Genomic DNA, 23,142 nt, shown 5'->3' with positions numbered 1-23,142 from the left:
TTCTTGGTCTAGCATTTGTAAAGTCCAATATGATCTCACTTTTCTAGCCTCCTTGTCATTTTTATTTTTAAAACCTAATTTTGATAAAATTTCATACAAAAAATTAAACTCTTTACCCAGATTCAACATTGTTTTGTCCCATTTACTTTAACATTTTCTCTTTAAATACAGAGTTTCTTCTCTTTTGAACCGTTTGAGAGTGGTTTGCAGACATTATGTCCATTTGTTCCTAAGAACAAGAATTTTCTCTTATATAATCTCAGTACTTTGACCAAAATTAGAAAATTATTAAGGAAATTGATACAGTACTATTATTTAATCCACAGTTGTTCCAATAATATCCTTTACAGCTATTTTTTTTCCTGTTTTGTGATCCAGTCTATAATATATATTGTATACAGCTGTCTTTTCTCTTGTCTTCTTTTATCTGCAACAGTTCATCTGCTTTTGTTTTTCTTGAACTTAAGCTTTATCAAGTATAGGAGCCAGGTTTTCTACTTCCTACATCTTATTTCCATGATTTTTGATCTTTATTATTTCCTTCCTATATCTTACGTTTAATTTGCTTGTTTTCTATTTTCTTAAGGTACAATCTTAGAGTGTTGGTTTAAGATCTTCTATTCAGATATTGGCATTTAAAGCTATAAATTTCTCTCAGCATTGCTTCTTTAGGTGCATCCCACAAATACTGCTGCGGTACATTTTCATTTTCTTTCTTTTTTTTTTCTCCCCCCTCCCCTGCATTTTCATTTTCATTCAGTTAAAAAATATTTTCTTTCTCTTGTGATTTCTTCTTTTTCATATTAATGTTTTAGATACGTTGTTTAGTTTCCAAATTTGGGGAAGGCCTCTGCATCTCTTGTGTGAGTCGATTGTAATTAAGTTTCTCTGTGGTCATAGAACATTCTTTATATGGTTTCAGTCTTCTAAAATTTATTGAGTTATATTTTATGGCCTAAAATATGATCTGTTTTGCTGAACACAGCATGTTCACATGAAAATAATGTATATTCTGCCATTATTGTTTCCTATTCTATAAGTATCAGAGTGGTTGATGGTGTTCAGATCTTATGTGTTTATGCTGGTTTTCTCTGTCTAGTTCTGTCAGTTGCTATAAGAGTGATGGTAAAGTCTCCAACTATGATTGTGGAGTTCTGTTTCTCCTTTTGATTCTGTCAATGTTTATTTCATTTATTTTGAAGCTCTGTTATTGGAACCAACATGCACATTTGTGATTGTTTTGTATTCCTAGTGAATTGATCATTTTATCATTATGAAATATCAGAGTGATACTACCCTCTTTATCTCCAGTAATACTTTTTTAAACTATTAAACTATTTTATCAGATATTATTAATAATAAAACTGTGCCACCTTTCTTATGCCTACTCTTTGTGTGGTGTATCTTTGTTTATCTATTTATTTTCAATCTGTAATATTTATACCTTTGTCTTTAAAGTGCATCTCTTGTAGATAGAATATAGTAGGATTGTTAAAAATATGTATATATACACCTATATTCAGGGAATTCCCTGGTGGTCCAGCAATTAGAACTCTGTGCTTTCACTGCCACCGGTCTGGGTTCAGTCTTGGACAGGGAACTAAGATCCTGCAAGCCACAGGACAGGGCTCGCGATAATGATTATAGTGTATACATTAAACTTTTCATATTTCACTTACAATTAATAATGTACTGCTTTTCTCTTAAAACGGAAGTTTGTAACCTTTTAGGTCTGTATTTCCCTTTTGTTGTTCAATCGTTAAGTCACGCGACCCCATGGACTGCAGCATGCCAGGCTTCCCTGTCACTCATCATCTACCAAAGTTTGCCCAAGTTCAGTACCATTGAATCAGTGATGCCATCCAACCATCTTATCCTCTGTTGCCCTCTTCTCCTTCTGCCTACAATCTTTCCCAGCATCAGGGTCTTTGCCAACCAGTCAGTATTTCCCTTACCTCCCTTCTTGTTCTTTGATATACTTGTTTTATATATGTTACATCTGGGTACATTGTAAACCACAGAAATGATGTTATCAACATTTGCTTTAAGCAGTTATATGGTTTATAAAGAAATTGAGATGAATCGGTAAAAACAAAATGGTTTTTGTGTTTACCCAGGTAATTACCATTTCATTTCTTTCTCATTCTTTTCTGAACATTCATTTTTTTCTGTCTGGTTTTATTTCCCTTCAGCAGGGGAATTTCATTTAGCATTTTGTATAGTTCAGGTCTGCTGGTGATGAATTCTCTTAGTTTTATTTGAAAATACCCTTAGTACTCTCTGTAATTCCTAATATTTTCCCTGGATATAGAGTTCTAGGTAGACAGCGTTCTTTTTACCAGTGTTCTGCTCTCTTCTGGCATTTACAGTTCTTGATGAGAAATCAGCCATTGGTTGGAATTTTGTTTCTGATAGTAATATTTTTTCCCTCTTGCTGCTTTTGAGGTTACCTCTTTATCTTTAAAAGGTTTGACTGTGATGTACCTTGTGTTTATTCTGCATGTTGTTCATTAAATATCTTGCATCTATAAATTTTTGCCTTTCATCAGATTTGGAAAAAATTGGGCCATTAGTTCTCTAAATACTTTTTCTGTACTCTTTTCTTTTTAGCATTTTACTTACACGTAAGTTGGAATATTTAATACTGTCTTATGGTTCCATGAAGCTTTTCTTTTAATCTTTGTTTTTGCTCTACTCTCTACCTTGGATAATTTATATTTATTTAGTTTTACTTACTGTTTTGTATGTCATCTTCATTTGGCTAGATCCATCTAGTGATTTTTTTCTTTGAAAAATTGTGGTTTTCAATTCTATAATAGAATCCATTTGCTTCATTTTCACTGTACTGAGAGGATTCCTATTTTTTTCACTGAGATTTTTGATTCATTGAAAATGTTTCACTTATTTGCAGGCACTGTAGCTTTGTTTGAATCTGTGTCAGTTCCCATCTCTGCTTCATATCAGAGCCAGACTAAATTATTTTTCTTTTCTCCTGGGAATCCTGTGTCATTTTCTTGGTTCATTATATATCTGGTAATTTTGAGTTGTATCCTGAACATTTTGAACATTAAGATGCGAAGATCGGAGATTCTCTTATTCTTTCCAGTATCACTTCCTTTGTTTTGGTTGCTAGTTTTCTTGGCTGGGCTTGCATTACAAACTCAGTTTCTTGTCTGTGCAGGTACATTGAGGGGTTAGAGATGTGAGTAGACAGAGTTTGGGAATCCCCTTTATGGGCCTTTCTTTTTCAGTATTACCCGCTTCCTTTTACTTTTGTCAGCCTAACTTTTCCCCAACTGAAAAGGACTAGTTTTCCACTGGATGCCCTGGCAGCTGCTGGGTGCATGGCATGGATAGAATTTAGTTTTTGTCTGCAAGCCAAAGAAATAGAAACTTCCTCACATAGCTCCCTGTCTCCCCTTCAAGCATGCACTCTCCACTAGAGTGCTGCTTTTTGCTCTCCAGTGCCTTCAAATAATTGCTTTTTAAATTGTGTTCAGCTTTTGCAGTTGTTTTCTCTGCAGGGTGGGGGGGTTTAGCATAGTTCCAGAAACAAAACCCTGCCTTCTTTTTTACCCGTCCTTGGAAGCCGCCTGTTGTGGTTTTTCCTCCTGCCCTGCTTCCCTGCCATCTCTTGTAAGTTTCCTTTGCTAGTTCCTCCCATGTCCGAATACTGAAGTGTCCTAGAACTCACTTTGCTAAGCTCTCTCTTCTATCTGCATTGACTTTCTAGATCAAAAGTCAAGCCAAACGCGTGCATGTGTGCTCAGTCACTCAGCTGTGTCCAGATCTTTGTGACCATATGGACTGCAGCCCGCCAGCTGCCTCTGTCCATGGGATTCTCCAGGCAAGAACACTGGAGTGGGCTGCCATTTCCTCCTTCAAGGGATCTTCCCAATCCAGGGATCAAACCCGCGTCTCGTGTGGCTCCTGCATTGGCAGGCAGATTCTTTACTGCTGAGCCACGTGAGAGTCCCGAATCCATGCCTAGTCACTTACGTATTTTCTTTGGCTGCTTTGGGCTACAACATCAGAGTTGACAGCAGAGTTGAGTAGTTGTGTAGGCTCACAAAAGCCTATAGTGTTTGCCATTTGGCACTTTATAGAAAATGCTCGCTGACCCCTGATCTAGGTAATCTTATGCAGTCCAAGAATTTAAATGCCATCTACAACACCCGTGACTTATAAATTTCTTATCCCCAACTTCAAGCTTTCTTCTGGACTTCAAGCTCATGTACCCAAAAGCCCAGCACCCTTATCTATACAAACCGTAATATATCCTAATCTAAACTCTAGCTATTTTTTTCTACCTTGTGCTCCACCCTGATTCTTGCCTAGTGCTGTTAATAGCAATTCCACTTTAACAGCTGCTCAGGCCAGAAACCTTTGCAGTTGTCCTTGACCTCTCTTTTTCCCATCTCTCACCTGTCTGTAAGGAGTTCCAGTTTGTTCTACCTTCAGAATATGTCTAGAATCTGACCACTTCTTACCTCCTCAGCCACTGTCACCCTACTCCAAGCTACCATTATCTCTTGCCTAGATTATTCCGTAAAGTTATTCTCCCTGCTTCTGCCTTTTGCTCACTTACAGTTTAGTGCACCACAGTAGGAAAAGAGTGATCCTTAAATGTAAGTCAGATCATTTCACTCTTAAGTTCAGAACCCTTCAGTGGTTTCTCATTTCACTGAGAATAAAATCCAGAATTCTTGCTGCTGTCTTCAATGCTTCATGTGTCCTTGCTGCCTCTCTGACATTTCTTTCTCTTCTCCCGGCCCTGAAACTGTTTCCTGTTCCTGGAGAAGCTGAGCCTGGAGATGAAAAGCTTATGATAGTAGATTTGGCAAAGATTTCCTGAACATGACATCAAAAGCACTAGCAACAAAAGCACAAATAGACAAATTGAACTACATCTAAACTAAAACCTTCTTATACATCAAATAATTTATATCCATCAAAACATATAAACAATCACAGAGTAAAAAGGTAGCTTGCAGAATTGAGAGAGAATATTTACAAACTATACATCTTCTGAGGTTAATATCCAGAATATGTAAAAAACTCCTAAAAGTCAACAAGTAAAACACAAATAACCCAATTAAAATATGGAATAAAGACTTGAATAGACATTTCTTCAAAGATAATACATAAATTGCCAACAAACATATGAAAAAGTGTTCAACATCACTAATCATTCAGTTCAGTCACTCACTCATGGCCGACTCTTTGTGTGACCCCATGAACCGCAGCATGCCAGGCCTCCCTGTCCTTCACCAACTCCTGGAGTCCATCCAAACCCATGTCCATTGAGTCGGTGATGCCATCCAACCATCTCATCCTCTGTTGTCCCCTTCTCCTCCTGCCCTCAATCTTTCCCAGCACCAGGGTCTTTTCAAATGAGTCAGCTCTTCATATCAGGTGGCCAAAGTACTGGAGTTGCAGCTTCAACATCAGTCCTTCCAATGAACACCCAGGACTGATCTCCTTTAGGATGGACTGGTTGGATCTCCTTACAGTCCAAGGGTCTCTGAAGAGTCTTCTCCAACACCACAGTTCAAAATCATCAATTCTTCAACACTCAGCTTTCTTTATAGTCCAACTGTCACATCCATACAAGACCACTGGAAAAACCATAGCCTTGACTAGATGGACCTTTGTTGACAAGTAATGTCTCTGCTTTTTAATGTGCTGTCTAGGTTGGTCATAACTTTCCTTCCAAGGAGTAAGCGTCTTTTAATTTCATGGCAGCAGTCACCATCTGCAGTGATTTTGGAACCCAAAAATATAAAGTCTGTCACTGTTTCCACTGTTTCCCCATCTATTTGTCATGAAGTGATGGGACCAGATGCCATGATCTTTGTTTTCTGAATGTTGAGCTTTAAGCCAACTTTTTCATTCTCCTCTTTCACTTTCATCGAGAGACTCTTTAGTTCTTCTTCACTTTCTGCCATAAGGGTGGTGTCATCTGCATATCTGAGGTTATTGATATTTCTCCCAGCAATCTTGATTCCAGCTTGTGCTTCTTCCAGCCCAGCGTTTCTCATGATGTACTCTGCATAGAAGGTAAATAAGCAGGGTGACAATATACAGCCTTGACGTATTCCTTTTCCTATTTGGAACCAGTCTGTTGTTCCATGTCCACTAATCATTAGGGAAATGCAAATCAGAACCACAATGAGATATCTCCTCACACTTGTTAGGATGGTTACTATTTTAAAAATGTAAATAACAATTATTGGTAAGGATGTGAAGAAACTAGAGCCTTTATGCACTGTTGGTAGGAATATAAAATGGTGAAACCATTATGGAAAATAGTATAGTGTTTCCTAAAAACATTAAAAATAAACTTGTTACTAGAAGAGTTTGGGTTCTAGCTGCTTGTCACTGAAAAGCCAATAAACAGGCTAGGTTGGTGAAAAGGAAAGTTTGCTTTAATTCAGATGCTGGCAACTGGCTGGGAGGATGGACATCTGTCCAAAGGCTGACTCCCCCCTACTGGCAGTCGGTGGGGCAAGAGCCTTTATAGACAGAAATGAGGGGAGGGGGCGCCTACATGCGGACACCAAACAGTCATCTCTGACACTCATCTTCAGATTGGCCATCGGTGGTCTGACCAGTGTCATTTTGATTGTTTTAGGTACAGTTAATCTTCAGTTCCAAGGTCCATTTGTTCTCATTTCTTTGAGGCCAGCTCTCAGAATTGTGGCTGTTTATGTCGAATACAGTCTGGTCATCACACGGCTAGCTTTTTTGACCTGGGATTTCAGTATCTATAGGATAGCTCACACGATGCGGCTCAGGATATCGTCTCTAGTCCTTTAGAAGGAGCTGAGAGTCTTTGACTGTGCATAATGGCTACATTATTGTTATTATTGTTCTCCCTTGACTGTTTTCCTTTGTTTCTGCATTTCTCGTTTCTCTGATTAAGCTTATTTTTCAACTAAAGTTTTCCACAGACAAAAGGCAGGCAAAGGACATGGGACGGAGGGGCAAGGACCACAGACAGAGTCCTGCTCTGTTTTTGAGTTACCCTGTGGTCTAGCAGTCCCACTTTGGGGTATATTTCCAGAAGAATTGAAAGCAAGATCTTGAAGAGCTACATCCACACCCATGTTCATAGCAGCAATAGCAGCACTATTCATAATAGCCAAGAAATGGAAGCAACCTAAATGTCCATCAGTGAACTGAAATAAATGTGGTAAATACATGCAGTGGACATCAACCTGAGCAAACTCTGGGAGATAGATGGTGGAGGACAGGGAAGCCTGGTGTGCTGCAGTCCATGGGGGTTGCAAAGAGTCAAATACGACTTAGCAACTTAACTACAACAGTATATACAACGGATTATTATTCAACCTTAAAAAGAAAGGAAATTTTGACACATGTCCAATATGGATGAATCTTGAGGACATCATGTAAAGAAGTAAGCCACTCACAAAAAGTCAAATACTATGATTGCATTGATGTGAGGTATCTAGAGCAATCCAGCTCACAGAAACAGAAAGTAGCATGATGCTTACCAAGGGTCGTAGGGGAGTTGGAGGATGATGGAAACGGAGTCATTGCTGTAGTGGTATAAAGTTTCAGTTCTCAACATGGAAAAATTCTGGAGATTGATTACACAACAGTGTAAATATATGTAACCCTGCTGAACTATGCCTTTAGAAATGGTTATAAAAGGGTAAATTTTATGTTATGCATTTTTTACCACAATAAAAAAGAATATAAAAGCAAAGTTTATTATGATTATAAGGTCATAATTTAGAAACAAAAGATCTAGACACAGATAACACTTTGTCAGCAAACTTTGACAAGTTTGCTAACACTTGTCAAGTAGAGTTTGTGAATTTTTAAGCTGTGACTTTTCATCAGTATAATTCTACTCTTTGCTCTTATTGCACTTTTATTTGTCTTTATTTACCCTAATTGGTTGATTCGCTCAGTGTCCCCAGTTTAGACCTTCATAAAGAGGTTGAATGGCTCAGGAAATTCCTCTTTTCTGTATTGGCAGTGATTTTCTAACCAGGCCCTATTGTCATACCTGTGAATTGCAAGGCCTTGTGTCAAGGATTCTGCTTTGGCTCAGTCAGTGGCCACCTCTTAACTGGGGACTGTGAAAGAGGCAGTTTCTCTTATTAGAGATCAGTGAACGTCCGCAAATACATGCATTCAGTTCAGTTCACTCACTCCATCGTGTCCGACTCTTGGTGACCCCATGGACTGCAGCATGCCAGGCTTCATACATGCATAAAGGTAGCCAAATATAATTTAAATAAGACATTTCAAATCCTTTTAAAGTAGATACTGCTTTAGAATAATCATAAGGAAGATACAGTGGATGCCATGATGAGGGACTCAGTCGCCTGCTTCAGGACCAGGGCCCTCCTCCAGGAGTGGTGCCTGCTGAGGGCTCATAGCTGAGTCTCTCCAGGAATTGCCTCTGCGCAAGAGAGCTGCATTGTCCACAGTTACACCCCTCCCTAGCAGAGAGCTTGCGTCTAATAATCGGGTATGGGTGTGAGGGTTCAAAGGCCTGGTCCCGTTGCCTTAACTTGGAGCAACTTAAAGAGCCTCAGCTTCGTGCTCTGCGTAGGATGGGCCGAGCCTTGTAACAGCACTGCAGCTCTGTCGAGTCTCACTGCCCTCACTCACGTTAGTGGGGGCTCTACAGTAAGCCCACGCGTTCAGAGACTTCCCCAGAATCCAGCCTGAAGCAGAGGGATGTCTCGTTTTCCCGCCTTCAACTTTTTGAAATATTCTCTCTGAAATTTCTTTTTTTTCAATTTTCAAGGCTTACATGAGATGTTCAGTTTATTAATTCTGTCACTAGTTTTGAGCCTGTGGAATGATAGACTCTGAAATATGGCATTTTTTAAGCCAGTACTTTTTATAAGATATTTTAAGAATGCAAGGAAGAATGCAAGGAAGAAAACTAAGTTTTCTGAGAAATGTTTATGTGATATTAATAGGATTTGACATTATTATAAAAGTTCTTCTTTCATTGGCTTAACCAATTAGGATTTCAGTTTGACATTTTAAGTCTTTTATTGAAACTGTTGCCAAGTAATTAAGTACAGGGATTTTGAGGTACTAGATAATTCAGTATTTTTTTTGGTTTTGCTACTTCAGACAGACGTTTCTCATTAGTTTGTCTTCCTGCAGTGATGTTCTTAAGAAGTAACAAACAAGCATATGGCTGCATGCTCCATGGGGCCAGGGAGTGAGTGTGGAGCCTGAGTGTGTAATGATCACTCCTAACACCTTGGTAACTGTGAGTCAGACTTGATGTGACTCATGTCCTTTTCATTCAGTAAGCACTGGTTAAGAACCCCTTGCTGGTCAGACCCTGGGCCAGTCTGATGATGCAGCGGTGGCTCTGACGGCCTCTGTCCTCAGGGACCTGACCTGAGGGAATGGATTCATTTGCTTAGATCTGTGTTCTGTTGCCCTGGGGATACAAAGATCTAGAGATAGTCTATTCAGTTTTGTGTCAGACATTAGGAACATTATTATGTATTAATATAAAATTTGTCATGGTAAAGAAAGAGGTTTGTATAAGGAGTAGAAGTGTAATTAATCTAAAAGAGGATCTGTTGAAAGAACATTTCTAGAGCTGCCAAGAAATAGAAATCTGGCCTAGGAAGACCGTAGGATTTATGTAATCTATAGCTATTCCAAAAGTTTCAGAGGATCCTCAAGAAAAAGGGACAGATACTTAAGTGTCCTAGGTGTTTACTGAAGAGTCCAGTCAGTCTCCCACACTGAATCAGTGGTTCTTTTCCCTAGAGCAGTGACTGCCTTGTTTTTTATATTCTGTAGAATCTAGTGCCTTGCACATAACAAGTTTCACTGTGTTGGTTAAATTTGTCTGTCTGTGCTAGCTTACTAAGTCGCTTCAGTTGTGTCTGACTCTTGTGACACTATGGCCTGCAGCCCACCAGGCTCCTCTGTCATTGGGATTCTCCAGACAAGAATACTGGAGTGGGTTGCCATCCCCTTCTTCAGGGGATCTTCCTGATCCAGGGATCGAACCGTGTCTTACCATTAGCACCACCTGGGAAGCCCTTTTAAAATTTGTCCATACCAGTGTTTTTCAAAGTGTGGTCTGTAGATCCAAGAATCTTTCAGGGACTCTGTAAGGTTAAAACTATTTTCAGTAATGTGTTTAGTCACTCAGTCATGTCTGACACTTTGCAACCCCATGGACTATAGCCTGGCAGGCTCCTCTGTCTATGGAATTCTCTAGGCAAGAATAGAAGGATCTTCTCCAGGAGATCTTCCTGAGCCAGGGATCGAATTCCAGTGTCCCGCATTGCAGGCACACTCTTTACCCTCTGAGCTTCCAGGGAGGCCCATTTTCAGTAATACTATGCATTATTTTCATTTAAAAAAATTTCTGTGTCGTTTGCCCCCAGGCACCTACAATAAGGTACCTACAATAAGATCAAGAAATCTAAGTTGAATGCAGTTTTAAAAGCCAAATGTGTTTTTATTATATTGGTATCATGTCTATTATATAAGGGTGTAGGCTATAATGGTGGCTTTTGTGTGCTATAAACATGAATATAGTCTTTTGAATATTTACCTGTTACGATTTGGTGTTACTTATGACTGTGTCTTTCCTCTTTTTTTTAGGAGTCTACCATGGCTCAAGAATCTCCAAAAAATTCAGCAGCAGAAATCCCAGTGACTAGTAATGGGGAAGTTGACGACTCTCATGAACATGGCTTTAATAGGGTAAGAACACTTCTGTCTCTCAATACAAAGAATCATGATAAGCCCTTAGGTGCTGAGATGAGAGTAATAGAGTTTATTCATAATATAGGAATGTGTTCTTAGATTGAATATATTCTGGAAGCTAATGTTATTATGGAGGGATGACTAGGTGGGTCATGTTAGTAATTTGTCCAGAATAAGCTTCTGGCTAGTAAAGCATTTAGGCTTTGATGTTGCTATCTGTAATTTTATTATATAATCAGAGCAAGAGTGCATCTAATGATTTTGGCATATAACTTTTTAAAAAAACTACTTCATTCTACTTGTGATAAGAAAAAATACTAACTAATAGATTATCCTTTAAAATGTTGGTCTCTTTTCTTAGTATATAATTCCTATGTAGGTGCCTCTTCATTTTGCTGTTTACTTTCTAGAGTGACATATTTGACTCAGTGGAAAATGAAACTTGGAATCTGTTTAATTTCAATGTGTCTCTCATTCGAAATTGAAATTTAATGCATTTAAATGGAAACACCATGGGTTTAGAGATAATGTAGGTTCAAATTTCAGCATGCCTTTCCTAGCAATGTAACCTTGGGCAGATATTTACTTATTCTAATCTCTCTAAATGAGAATTTTATTTTTATGGTGATGTTAATATTAAATGAGATTAAAATAAGTAATATGCTTAATATAGTCCTAGAAATGATAGTGATGTTAGTTATTTCTGGAGATATTTCCGTTAAACATTCTTTTTTGACACATGTGTCAAACACTTGACATGTGTACAACGTTAAATAACGTTAAAAATACAGTTTTCATATTCTTGAAAAAGTAATGGTTGAAAGATACTTGAATTATTTTACAGCTTAAATTGGACTCTTACTACATACATTTGAGAATAAAATTCTTTAGTTTAACAGAAGATAATATTTTATTTTTAATTTTTAAAAATTTATTTTTTAAAAATATTTATTTTTGGCTGCATTGGGTCTGCACTACAGCTTCTCTCTGGTCGTGGCGTGGGCTCTGTGGTGGTGTGTGGGCCCTGTGGTGGTGTGTGGGCTCTGTGGTCATGGCACGGGGCTCTGTGGTCATGGCCCGGGGCTCTGTGGTTATGGTACGGGGCTCTGTGGTTGTGCGTGGGCTCTGTGGTCATGGTACAGGGCTCTGTGGTTGTGCGTGGAACCTGTGGTTGTGTGTGGGCCCTGTGGTTGTTTGTGGGCCCTGTGGTCATGGCACGGGGCTCTGTGGTCATGGCACGGGGCTCTGTGGTCATGGTACGGGGCTCTGTGGTTGTGTGTGGGCTCTGTGGTTGCAGCCCACAGGCTCTCTAGTTGGGGTGCAAGGTCTTATTTGCCCCACAGCGTGATGGATCTTAGTTCCCCGACCAGGAATTGAACTCATGTCTCCTGCATTGAATGGCAGATTCTTAACCACTGGACCACCAGGGAAGTCCCCAGAAGGTGGTATTTTAGATCACAATTTCTTGTTCCCAGTATTATTGACATTTGGGGCCAGAAAAATTCCTTTGTGGAGGGTTGGCCTGTGCATGTAGGGTGGTTAGCAGTATCCCTGAGCTCTTCCTAGTAGATGCCGGTAGCCCCTCCAGTAGTTGACAAGCACAAATGTACCCAGACATTGCTGAATGTCAGGGGTAGGGAGAAACTTGCCTCTGGTTTTAGATGGATCGTTTTAATGGACTTTTGGGAAATTCCACTCTATTTCACTTATTTTTGCCTCAAGTCATTTAGAAGAAGCAGATGTGTCTTCAAGCTTCGGATGTGTTTTTATTTTAATTGCAGGTGTTTTAATTTGGTTTGCAAGGATCCGTGGGCCAGTACTGAGTGCTGACAGAATGTGTATACCGGAAACACCTGAAACTCACACAGCGTTGTAAATCAGCTGTGTGTGCTCAGTCACTCAGTGGTGTCCGACTGCTTGCAACCCCATGGTTGCCAGGCTTCTCTGTCCACAGTATTTCCTAGGCAAGAACACCAGAATGGCCATTTCCTTCTCCAGGGGATCGTCCCAACCCAGCGATCAAACCGTCATCTTTTGTGTATCCTGCCTTGGCAGGTGGAAATTCTGAGCGCTCAGAGGAAATTTTCACTTCATATTTTAGTCTTTCTGGTATTTGAAAGCACTGAGATATACTTGCATATTAAGGAAACTCAAGTTACCATCATTAGACACTCTACCAATAGCTTTATAAAATTCTATTAAATAACTCATTATACCACGATTTTAGCTAATGATTGCTTTGTCTTATTTTTGGTAACAGCTCCTTTTTGTGAAGTTATCCTGCAGATATTAAGTGTATGTTGTATACCAGGCACTAGAGATGACGGCCTGGTTCACAACAAAATGACAGAAATACCTGCCACCAGAGAGTTGATATTCTTATAGACAGTCTAATGAAACTGTTTATCTAAGAATGCAGTACATACAAAATGCTGCGTTGTTTTGAAGATTCGCCTGCCATCTTTAGCTTGGGGTGTTTTTGTTTTTTTTTTTTTTTTGAGCTATAGCTTTTACATAGTGAAAAGCACAGATGTTGAGTGTACAGCTCAGCGGAACTACCACCCACATCAAGATGTAGACCATCTCCAGGTCTTTCCCAGCCCCCTTACCCTCTTCTAGGCGATACATCTCCTCCCTTCTAGAGTAATTCCTGCTGTCTTCATTCTGTCATCAGTGATTGCTTTTGACTCCTCTTGAACTGCATGTAAATGGATTATACAAAGTGTACTCTTTTCTGACTGACTTTCACCCAGCATTATATCTGTAATATTGTTGTTGTTGCTTTGGCAATATTTAATTCTTTTCCCCTGGAGAAGGAAATGGCAAACCACTCCAGTATCGTTGCCTGGAAGATCCCATGGACAGAGGAGTCTTGTGGGCTATAGTCCATGGTTTGCAAGACGGGGACACAACAACGACTAAACCACCACCAGTTCTTTTTCGTTGTAATACGGTTTTCCATTGTGTTAATACTCCACAGTGTGTGTTAATAGGCCATAATTTGTTTATCCATTCGGTTTGTTTGTTTTTTAAATTTATTATTTGTTTTTCTTTTATTTATTTTTGTTTCTGGTGGGTTTTTTTGTTTGTTTTTTTTAATGTATTTATTTTTTAATTGAAGGATAATTGCTTTACAATTTATTGTTTGTTCTGTCAAACATCAGCATGAATCAGCCATAGGAGATGCCTAAATTGTCTCCAGTCTGCCCCTATTATGAATAAAGCTGCTGTGGCCATTCTTGTATAGGTCTTTCAGTGTACATGATCACCTGTTTCTGTTGGGTATTTACCCTGGAGTGGAATTGCAGGTCACGTGTACATGACATTTGGCTTTGGTAGATTTTGTCAACTAGTTTGCCAAATGATCAAATTAGTTGACAATCCTGCCAGCGGTGAATAAATGTTCTAGTTGTTCCACATCATTACCAGTTTTTGGTATTGTCATACTTTTAAGTTTTTGCCATTCTGATGAAATCATAGTAGTTATCTCGTAGTTTTAACATGCATCTCCTTGATGACTAATGACGTCAAGCATATTTTCAGATTCTTACTGACCATTTGAATATTATCTTTTATGAAGTACCTTTTCAAGTCCTTTGCTCGTTTTCTGTTAAGTTATGCCTTTTTCTAGTTCATTTGTAGCAGTTCTTTATATGTTCTGGGCATAAGTCATTTGTATGGATGTGTGTATTGCAGATGTTTACCTCCAGTCTGTAACTAGCTTTTGTACTATATTAATGATATCTTTAGATGACCAAAGACTAACTTTAATGCAGTCCAGTTTATTAGTGTTTCCCTCCCTTGAGTGATTTTTGTGACCCTTGTATCTTTGCCTGTCCCCATATCATGAAGATACTCCATCTTCTAGAAGTTTCTCTGTCTTACTTCTCACACACAGGTCTCTGATCCCTCCTGAACTGTGTGTGTGGCATCATGTAGAAGTCAAGGCTCGTTTTTTCCCGCGTGCATATCATGTGATGTGCATCGTTTATTGAAATAGAATTCTTTCTCCACACAGCAGCCTTTGCTGTTAATCAGGTGATCATATATGTGTAGCTGTATTACTTGGCTAACTGTGTTATTTCTTGGTCTTTTTGTCTATCCTTGCAGTGATACCACACTGTCTTACCCACTTACTAGAGTAATTAAGTCTGAAATAAATAGTAGCATCAGCCTTGTACCTGGTAATTCCTCTAGCTTCTTTCTTCTTCAGGGTTACTTTGTACCTTAAACCTATTCATGAGTCTTTAGTTAAGTACCTTCATTTGCCTTTGAGTATCACTGATAAGTTTTCTTTAATCCTTTCAGATTTTAATTTTAGACTCTTTTAGAGTGAAGTGAATTAACTCATATATCTGTGTAAATTCTTTGCTTACGTAGTCAAAGCCAGTTAACTTGCTGCTTTATAGGTTAACTTCTTACTTAATGTCTCTTTTTGGAGATTCCCCTATAATGTTGTTTCACTTTCTATTGAGGGATAGAGAAGGAAAAAAAGGAAATGTTGTCCTGGAAGTCTCCTCTTAATAGATATGAACTTTACCAGTAGACAGAATTCTTCCCTCATAGCTCAGTTGGTAAAGAATATGCCTGCAGTGCAGGAGACCGCAGTTCGATTCCTCGGTCGGGAAGATCCACTGGAGAAGGGATAGGCTACCCACTCCATTATTCTTAGGCTTCCCTGTGACTCAGCTGGTAAAGAATCCACCTGCAATGCGGGAGACCTGGGTTCGATCCCTGTGTTGGGAAATCCCCTGGAGAAGGGAAAAGCTACCAACTCTGGTATTCTGGGCTGGAGAATTCCATGGACCGCATAGTCCCTAGGGTTGCAAAGAGTCGGACGCAACTGAGTGACGTTCACTTTCGCTTCACTTACCAGTAGGCAAGACTCCTTGGAAGCAATAATTCAGTCAACCAGTACACCCCACTTTACCTCCATAAAGAAGTTCAACATCCTAAAGCTTGTTTCTCTTTGTACCTTCTCTTATGAAAGAAAAAATGTATCATGAGAATTTCTTACATATTTAATATTTTGAAATAAAAATCACCTCTATGATCCCTTTTACTATGAGTGAAAACAGTATTTCAATAGCATCTTTTGACTTTTTTAAATAAATTATACTCAAGATCTGTTAGGCATATATTTGCCAACATTTTGGCACACTCCTTTATTTTCCTGAGCAATAAAAGGGAAATTGTATCAATATTTAACATCAAATTCATGTTTCTGTTTTCAAATAGATAAAAGTTCATAGAGAAAGTAAGTGTGTATAATGTATTAAATATTGTTTAGCATTATGTAGACTAGTAAAGGGATTGTATGAAAAACTACCTCATAACTAGAGTTTTCTAGTTTTAAAAACATTTTACTAATATACATCTTTTATACATACTTGATGTCCAAAATTATATAACTCACAACAGTGTAGATAAACTATCCTTCAATTTTAACAATTGATAAAAAATGAAATAAATCATAATGGCTTTTATTTAATGCATATTACACTTTAAAAAGTATTAAGTCTTATAAAAATTATATATATATATATATATATATATATATATATATGATATGAACGTGTTAGTTGCTCAGTTGTGTCTGACTCCACGACCCCATGGACTGTAGCCTGCCAGGCTTCTCTGTCCATGGAATTCTCCAGGCAAGAATACTGGAATGGGTAGCCATTCCCTCCTCCAGGGGCTCTTCCTGACCCAGGGATCGAATCTGGGTCTTCTGAATTGCAGGCAGATTCTTTACCATCCGAGCCAAAAAGTTGTCATAACTTGGCTGGCCAGTTGGTGTCACTGTGGTCCAGGCTGTGAGAGTGTAAATGCTTCTGTTCTTTCTGTGTCTAATTGCCACTGTTTCATTTTTTCATTTGATTTCCCTTCTTATTCTCCTACTCTGAGAGGCCCTGGTGGACTTTACCTCAACATTCACCTTGAAATAGAGGATATAATGGGAGAATTTGCCCTAGAAGTTCCCTGGCAGCAGCTTAACATCTGTTAATGCTTCAAGGTTTGTTACTTGTCTTAGAGGGGCAGCAGCTATGTGAAGAGAGAAGAAGATAATCATCTTAGTATTATTGCAGTTCTTTACAGCAGAACTATTTTTGCTTCTAAATTAAAAAGCAGTTGGTATTTTTTCAAGAGTAGTGTAAACTTTAATCTCTAAAGAATACAAATTATTCTTGTACTTAAAGCTATATGTTATTTTTAATTTATTCTTTCATATTGTTGTTCAGTCACCCAGTCGTGTCCAACTCTTTGCGACCCCATGGACTGCAGCACGCCAGGCCTCCCTCTCCCTCACCATCTCCTGAAGTTTGTCCAAGTTCATGTCCATTGCATCGGTGATGCCATCCAGCCATCTCATCCTCTGATGCCCTCTTCTTCTGCCTTCCATCTTTCCCAGCATTAGGGACTTTTCCAGTGAGTCAGCTGTTTGTATCAGATGACCAAAATACTGGAGCTTCAGCTTCAGCATCAGTCCTATAGTGCTAGTCAAAATATTAGGTTAGAAATGTGCAATTTGTACCATGAGTTTTAAGAAGCAAATATTAGCACCTTGTGAGTTAAATGGAAACTTCTTGTGAATTAAGTTATATTTGGCAGATTTAGAAAAATTACCTTAGCTAAAATAAAACTTTTCCTCTGGTAGGCCCCAAACTAAAATTCCTAATTACCTTTTTCCACCTATGGATCTTGTCTCTAGAAAAACGTACATGTATACCAAACTGCCAAATCTTGTGTTCAATTTCAAGTAGTTTAGGATCACTTGAATTCTGTCTGTGGATCTTTGGGTTCCCTATATCTTAAATATTCCTGGTCTACAAATTTTGAGTTAAATCACAGAATGTTAATTCAACAGAAGTACCTCGAAGATCCCTGGATCTCACTACTTTAGTTTACAGCTGAGGAAAAGGGGCCCTGAGGTTACGATGGAATTGCCTACGTTGACTAGCTATACCAAAAACTTACGTGATTGGCTATAAGTACAGTGTTGTCAGGAATGTTCGTTCATTACCTTATCTCCAGGGCCTGGCAGCAATGCTACATGTAATTGATAATCAGGCTTTCATTAGATGTTTGGTGAATGGATGAACAAATATTAGAATGAGAACTAGAAACACAGTTTCAAGAGTTCCCTGGAACAACAGGAAGAAATATACTTTTAGACTGGACACATCCTGTGTCCTTAATTTTCCAGCATGCATCATCGTCGTTGTTGTTGCTGCTGGAAATTCTATTGTTTCAGAAGTTTTTATTGTTATTTTTCTTTTACTCTTTTTGCTGTTGTTTTGTTAAATTGCTTCTCCATTCCCCTATGCTTACCAGTTTGGATAATATACTTTAGCAGCCTAAAGACTTGAGAAAGAATAGAAGAATAGGAATTATAAGAGCCCGTTTTGAACATGTTTCCCCTCCTCACCTTAATAATGTGACTGTCCATTTATGTATCTGCTTTTCCCAAGAGCTTGCAATTACATTTAGGACAGAGACAGTATATGCACACTATACAGCTTATGGATCACAGTAATTTTTCAATAAAAGATTGAATTTTAGTTTGACTTAAATTTAGCATATTTTCTACCTCAGTCATCCTACCTTGGAGTTTGAATAGTGTGTGATGAATGTTTCTACGTTATCTGAAAAATTTAGTAGCTCAGTCACATTTGATGAGGAATTTTCCCTAAGGCCAGTTTTTACCAGATGTATATCTTGGACACTTTTAAAGGTAGGCAAATGTTTTTCAAGGATTGTTTAATCCTTGCAAATATAGGTTCATTTTAATATTTACTTTTTAAAGTATAGAATATATTCTTAGTACTGTTACCACAAATTAAATTTTAAAATGTGTCTATTATATATACATCTATTAAATTAACTCTGGATTCGTATTCCTGTTTGGGAAATAGAAAATTGTGAATAAGCATAATTTTTAATGAAAGGCTGAAGCCCTGTGTATCTTAATTATAATTTTTAGATTATGCCTTTATAAACAAATGCTATCATGGACAACTTTCCCTATCTAGGAGAAATTGTTTTGAACGTAGTTACATAAAAATATTTCCACAGTAATAGTTTTTGAATGAATTTGGAATTTTCTTGATGCAAATTGGTGCATGATTTCATTCTTATCAAACTTCAGTACTACTAAGAATAAAGACCATAGTCTGCATGCAGGGGTTGGGGTGGGACCAAGAGAGTAGACAGTAAACTGTCAGAAGATAGTGATGCTTTAAGTTCTTGCTAAAAGTTTGTTGAGTGACTGAGAGGGAGGTGGGGGAGGGAAAGAGAAGTGAGATTGAGACTGTGTATGCATATATGTGTGTGTGTGTTGATATAATGGGGAAAGCAGGCAAGCCGGGAGATTTGCTGTCTGGATCACATGGAATAACAGATATGGGAGAAGACTGTGGTCGTAAAATAAGTTGTTAGGTTTAAAATTACAAAAGTGTTGCTTCCTGAGCAATGACAAGGTTCAAAGAGTGCCCCTGGGAGTTCCAGTTGCGTAAGTAGAACTGGGCATGAAAGATGAAAGGCATTGTTTCTGACACTTAAGTGTGGATTTGGGTGTATTGTATTAGTTGAGTATATTTTTTTATCTGCCGTTACACTTTTTTGGCCCCTTGTCTAACCACAAATCACCAAATCTGAATCAAACTACCTACCTTAGGCTTTCTACAAGCATACTGAGGGGAAATATTATACATCTTTACAGACTGTTATTATTACAGCTCATCATTCTACATCAGTGTAGGTAGATGGGCTCATGCAGTAGACTTTATTTCAAGTATTTCACGATTTATATTTTTTAAAAAGCAACATACTACTAATGCTGTACCATTAGTAGAATGTTTTTGATGAGCTATGAAAACTCAGCTTAGATGCCTTATATATCGCTTTGGAAGGAATTGCAGACTGAACATAGAATCATTCCCTGAAAGTGTGCCCAATATAGCGTGCAAAACATTGGGATAATAGTAGGAGTTGTGGACAGAACAGCACACCTAGGTGTGTTGGCGCCCTGGACTGGCTGAAAAGAAGGTAAGTGATGGAGGGCAGTAGCTCGGGCCATCCGCAGGGCGCTGAGGGGCGGAAGTGAGCTGCACGGGGCAGAAGGCTGTTCCCGTGGCAGAGCTCCTCCTGGGCCCCACACTCCAGCTCAGCAAGAGTTACAGCAGGCAGCTAAGAAGAGTGCGTTTTTAGTAGTTTTCTCAGATGATTCTTACCCAGGCTAAAGTTTGAGAACTGGTAGTTTACAGTGGAGAGCTGAGAAAATGCTGACCCTCCCTCTGCCTGCTTGATAAACAGAATGTTGGAGAATAATGCGCCTTGACCCAGTGTAATTGTCAAGAGAGGACACCATGAGGAGGTTAAGGGTATTGTGTTTACAGCCAAATTGGGAATGTGGGAGTCTGTTGAACAACAGCTTTGCTTCTGGCAGATACTCCTTATAAGTAGCTAACTGTTAAAACAACCAAAATTTTCAATGTTTCTTTTGAAATTATATAAATGCGATGGAAGGTTTTATCCATTTTGAAGAATGGGATAAGGTGTGTAAATTGAGAAAATTAAATGAAGTTAGTATTATATATGTGCTAAATGCTATTAATGCCAAAAAGGAGTAAGATAGATGGTCTTAGGGAGCTTGCTGTCTTGAGAAGGAGAGAATACAGACAAATAATGTTGATGCCGTGTGAGAGGCAATGTTCTTAGCCTGGTATAGCATGGTGTAAGAGAAAGGGTATGACCGGTTAGGGAATTGCTCTCCAAGCCAGATCCAGAGGATGAACTAACCAGATGAAGAAGGATAAAGAGTAGTCCCATCAGAGGCAACTGTGAAGACCTGAAAACAGTAGGAGACCACAGAATTGAAAGTTCACGGTTGTTGGAGTGGGGAATATGGGGGCAGAGGTGTGAGAAATGCACCTGAGGAGGTAAGTAGGATAAGGTTCCGTAAAACCTCAGAACCATGTGGAGGTTCTGATTTTACCTAAAATGATGTAAGAACTTGAAGGGCCTCGTGGCATTTGCATTTTAGAAAGTTGTTTCTGCCTACTGTTCAGAGAATCAGTTTCAAGGCTGAGGAGAGTAGAGACAAGGGAGACGGTTCAGTTAGGAACACGGGAAGAAGGGAAGTGAGACTTTGGACTTTGCTCTCAGTAGATAAACAGTAAAGGACCCCAAGCCATCTTTAAAGATGCAGATAGGAAAACTGGGAAAATGCAGCGTGAGGAAACTAGGGGGAAGAGAGTCTGTAGTTATAGACTACTTGGAGAATCCGTACTGATTGTTGGTGGTTATAATGCATGCCTAGTAAATTCCTCCCTTTTAAGCTTTTTCCTCCTCTTTCTAAGTAAAAAGGGAATTAATAAATTAATTAATAAATAATTAATAAATCTCTCGTTCTGCTTCATTGTAGTGTTGTGCATCTTATTAAGGATGTGTATTTTAAAGCAAATTTGCTGAACATTTGGTTTTTTAATTGTTAATTTTGTACTAACTTTAGTTCAAAAGTAGATTACTATGCTAAATTTATAAGGTTACATTTTTACTACTGCTGCTAAGTCACTTCAATCGTGTCCAACTCTGTGCGACCCCATCCCTGGGATTCTCCAGGCGAGAACACTGGAGTGGGTTGCCATTTCTTTTTCCAGTGCATAAAAGTGAAAAATGAATGTGAAGTTGCTCAGTCATGTCTAACTCGTTGCGACCCCATGGACTGCAGCCTACCAGGCTCTTCCATCCATGGGATTTTCCAGGCACAAGTACCTCATACTTATTCTTTCCTCTGTTAAAATATGCAAATGAGCAAGTCATTTTGGTTGAAAATGAGCCACCCCATCACAACTTTATGGAAGCTGTAACTACAAGTATTAAATTATGTCCTTTGAAAAGAAACTATATGTGAAACTTTTTTTGACAAAAGCATTATATTTTAGTTGTTTGAAGATTTATTTTTAAAAACTTAAATACTCCAGTATTATGGTATTATCCTAGTAGCTTGAATAGAAAGTTAACCTCAGGTTTATACTGTTTATTGTACAGTTGTTAAGCACGACTTTGCAAAGTCTTAAACCTTGAGTTGAATGTGAGCAATATAAAAATGCAAAGTAGGGATTTTACATTGTTGGTTGCAAATAGGCTCATTGTCTCCCAAATATATTCTGGAAACTATAGAAGAAAATGCAGTAGCAGCTATTTTGAAAGTTACTAAGGTAGTCACAACCTTACCACTGAGACATTTTAAAAATTTAAGGGTTATGTAAAAACACATTTTAAAGTTCTTGTGAACTATGGGGCTAAATTATATTACTTAGAGAATGTGTGTTTTACAGAGAGCCTTCAACAAGCTTGTAAAGTACTGAGTGTTTTCTCACAAATTATGCATTCCTCTCTCGTAGAGCATATTGTTTTGTGTTGGAGCAACTTAACAGTCAGACAGCTGTCAAAATGATAATTCTGCTCATAATCTGAGTGGACCTATTCGTACCACTTCTGGTTAGGTTCCGTCTGTTAGTAACAATTTAAGCAAAGGAGCCTTAGTGCTTTTCAGATTTTACAGCTGTTTTACATAAAGGACAGGAGGCTTTCTTTCTGGAAGAACTTTCTATTTGTTGAGTAAAGGACCCTTGGGACACCATTGGGAGAGGTTTGCGTGAAATGTAATATCCTCAGACAGCTAGAAGTTGTTTCTTCCAGAAACCACACATGACAAAATGGAAGCATCCCTTCACTTCTTGAAAAGTTAGGTGGTGAGAGGTATACATCAAATTTAGTATTGAACTTGTTACTGTCTCCTCTCTTCCCAACTACTATTACTGTATCTCTTTTTTGGAAATTTGCACACTATTTTGTGCCAGGACAGATGATTCAAATGAGTAGAGTTCTTTCAGTTAAGTTCTAAGAATACAGTAAACACAACTCTCTTGAACCTCTTTTCCCCTTTGTATGTTGTTTATGGTTTTTTATCTGTCATATTTTGAGAGATGTCTTCAGTACTTTTTTACTACTGAGAGCTGAAAAGCTGTCAAGACTTGGAGTAAAGCAATATCTAGGGAAACCACTGTATAAATAATTGACCTTAATAACCAGACTCACAAAGTTTAAGAAATATCTTGGTGCTTTGACATTATTTATTTTGTAAGTGATGGTTATCTGGTTTTTACTATGTGGTTTTAATGTAAATACAAATAAAATGATCACTAATATTTAAAACTAGAAACCGTTAATTTAGTACATTAGTATATTAAAAAATAAACTGGGAAGGTAAAGATTATTTATTCAGCAAAATGAACAGACTTCAGAGATTTGCTTTTAAAATAGGAAGTAAATAAAAGGGTAAAGAGTGTTTTTAATTCGAAGTGCCCCCCCAAAACACTGCTGCTGCTGCTAAGTCGC

General features: G+C 38.3%; 1 protein-coding gene across 8 annotated transcripts in view; it reads left to right on the top strand.

Annotated features, from left to right (window-relative positions):
• The window catches only part of ARFIP1 (ARF interacting protein 1), a 127,854-nt gene that overhangs the window by 35,178 nt on the left and 69,534 nt on the right, over positions 1-23,142 (top strand). For all 8 annotated transcript variants that reach the window (XM_020895787.2, XM_020895788.2, XM_020895792.2 and 5 more), the window contains one exon: positions 10,633-10,734. In XM_020895787.2, coding sequence (XP_020751446.1) covers positions 10,642-10,734 — 93 coding nt within the window. In that variant the 5' untranslated portion in view covers positions 10,633-10,641. The remainder of the gene's footprint in view (positions 1-10,632; positions 10,735-23,142) is intronic.

This window comes from Odocoileus virginianus, chromosome 12 (assembly GCF_023699985.2).
Source record: "Odocoileus virginianus isolate 20LAN1187 ecotype Illinois chromosome 12, Ovbor_1.2, whole genome shotgun sequence".
NCBI lineage: Eukaryota > Metazoa > Chordata > Mammalia > Artiodactyla > Cervidae > Odocoileus > Odocoileus virginianus.
Note: the sequence above shows the minus strand (reverse complement) of the source record. Positions and strands in the feature narration are given on the sequence as shown.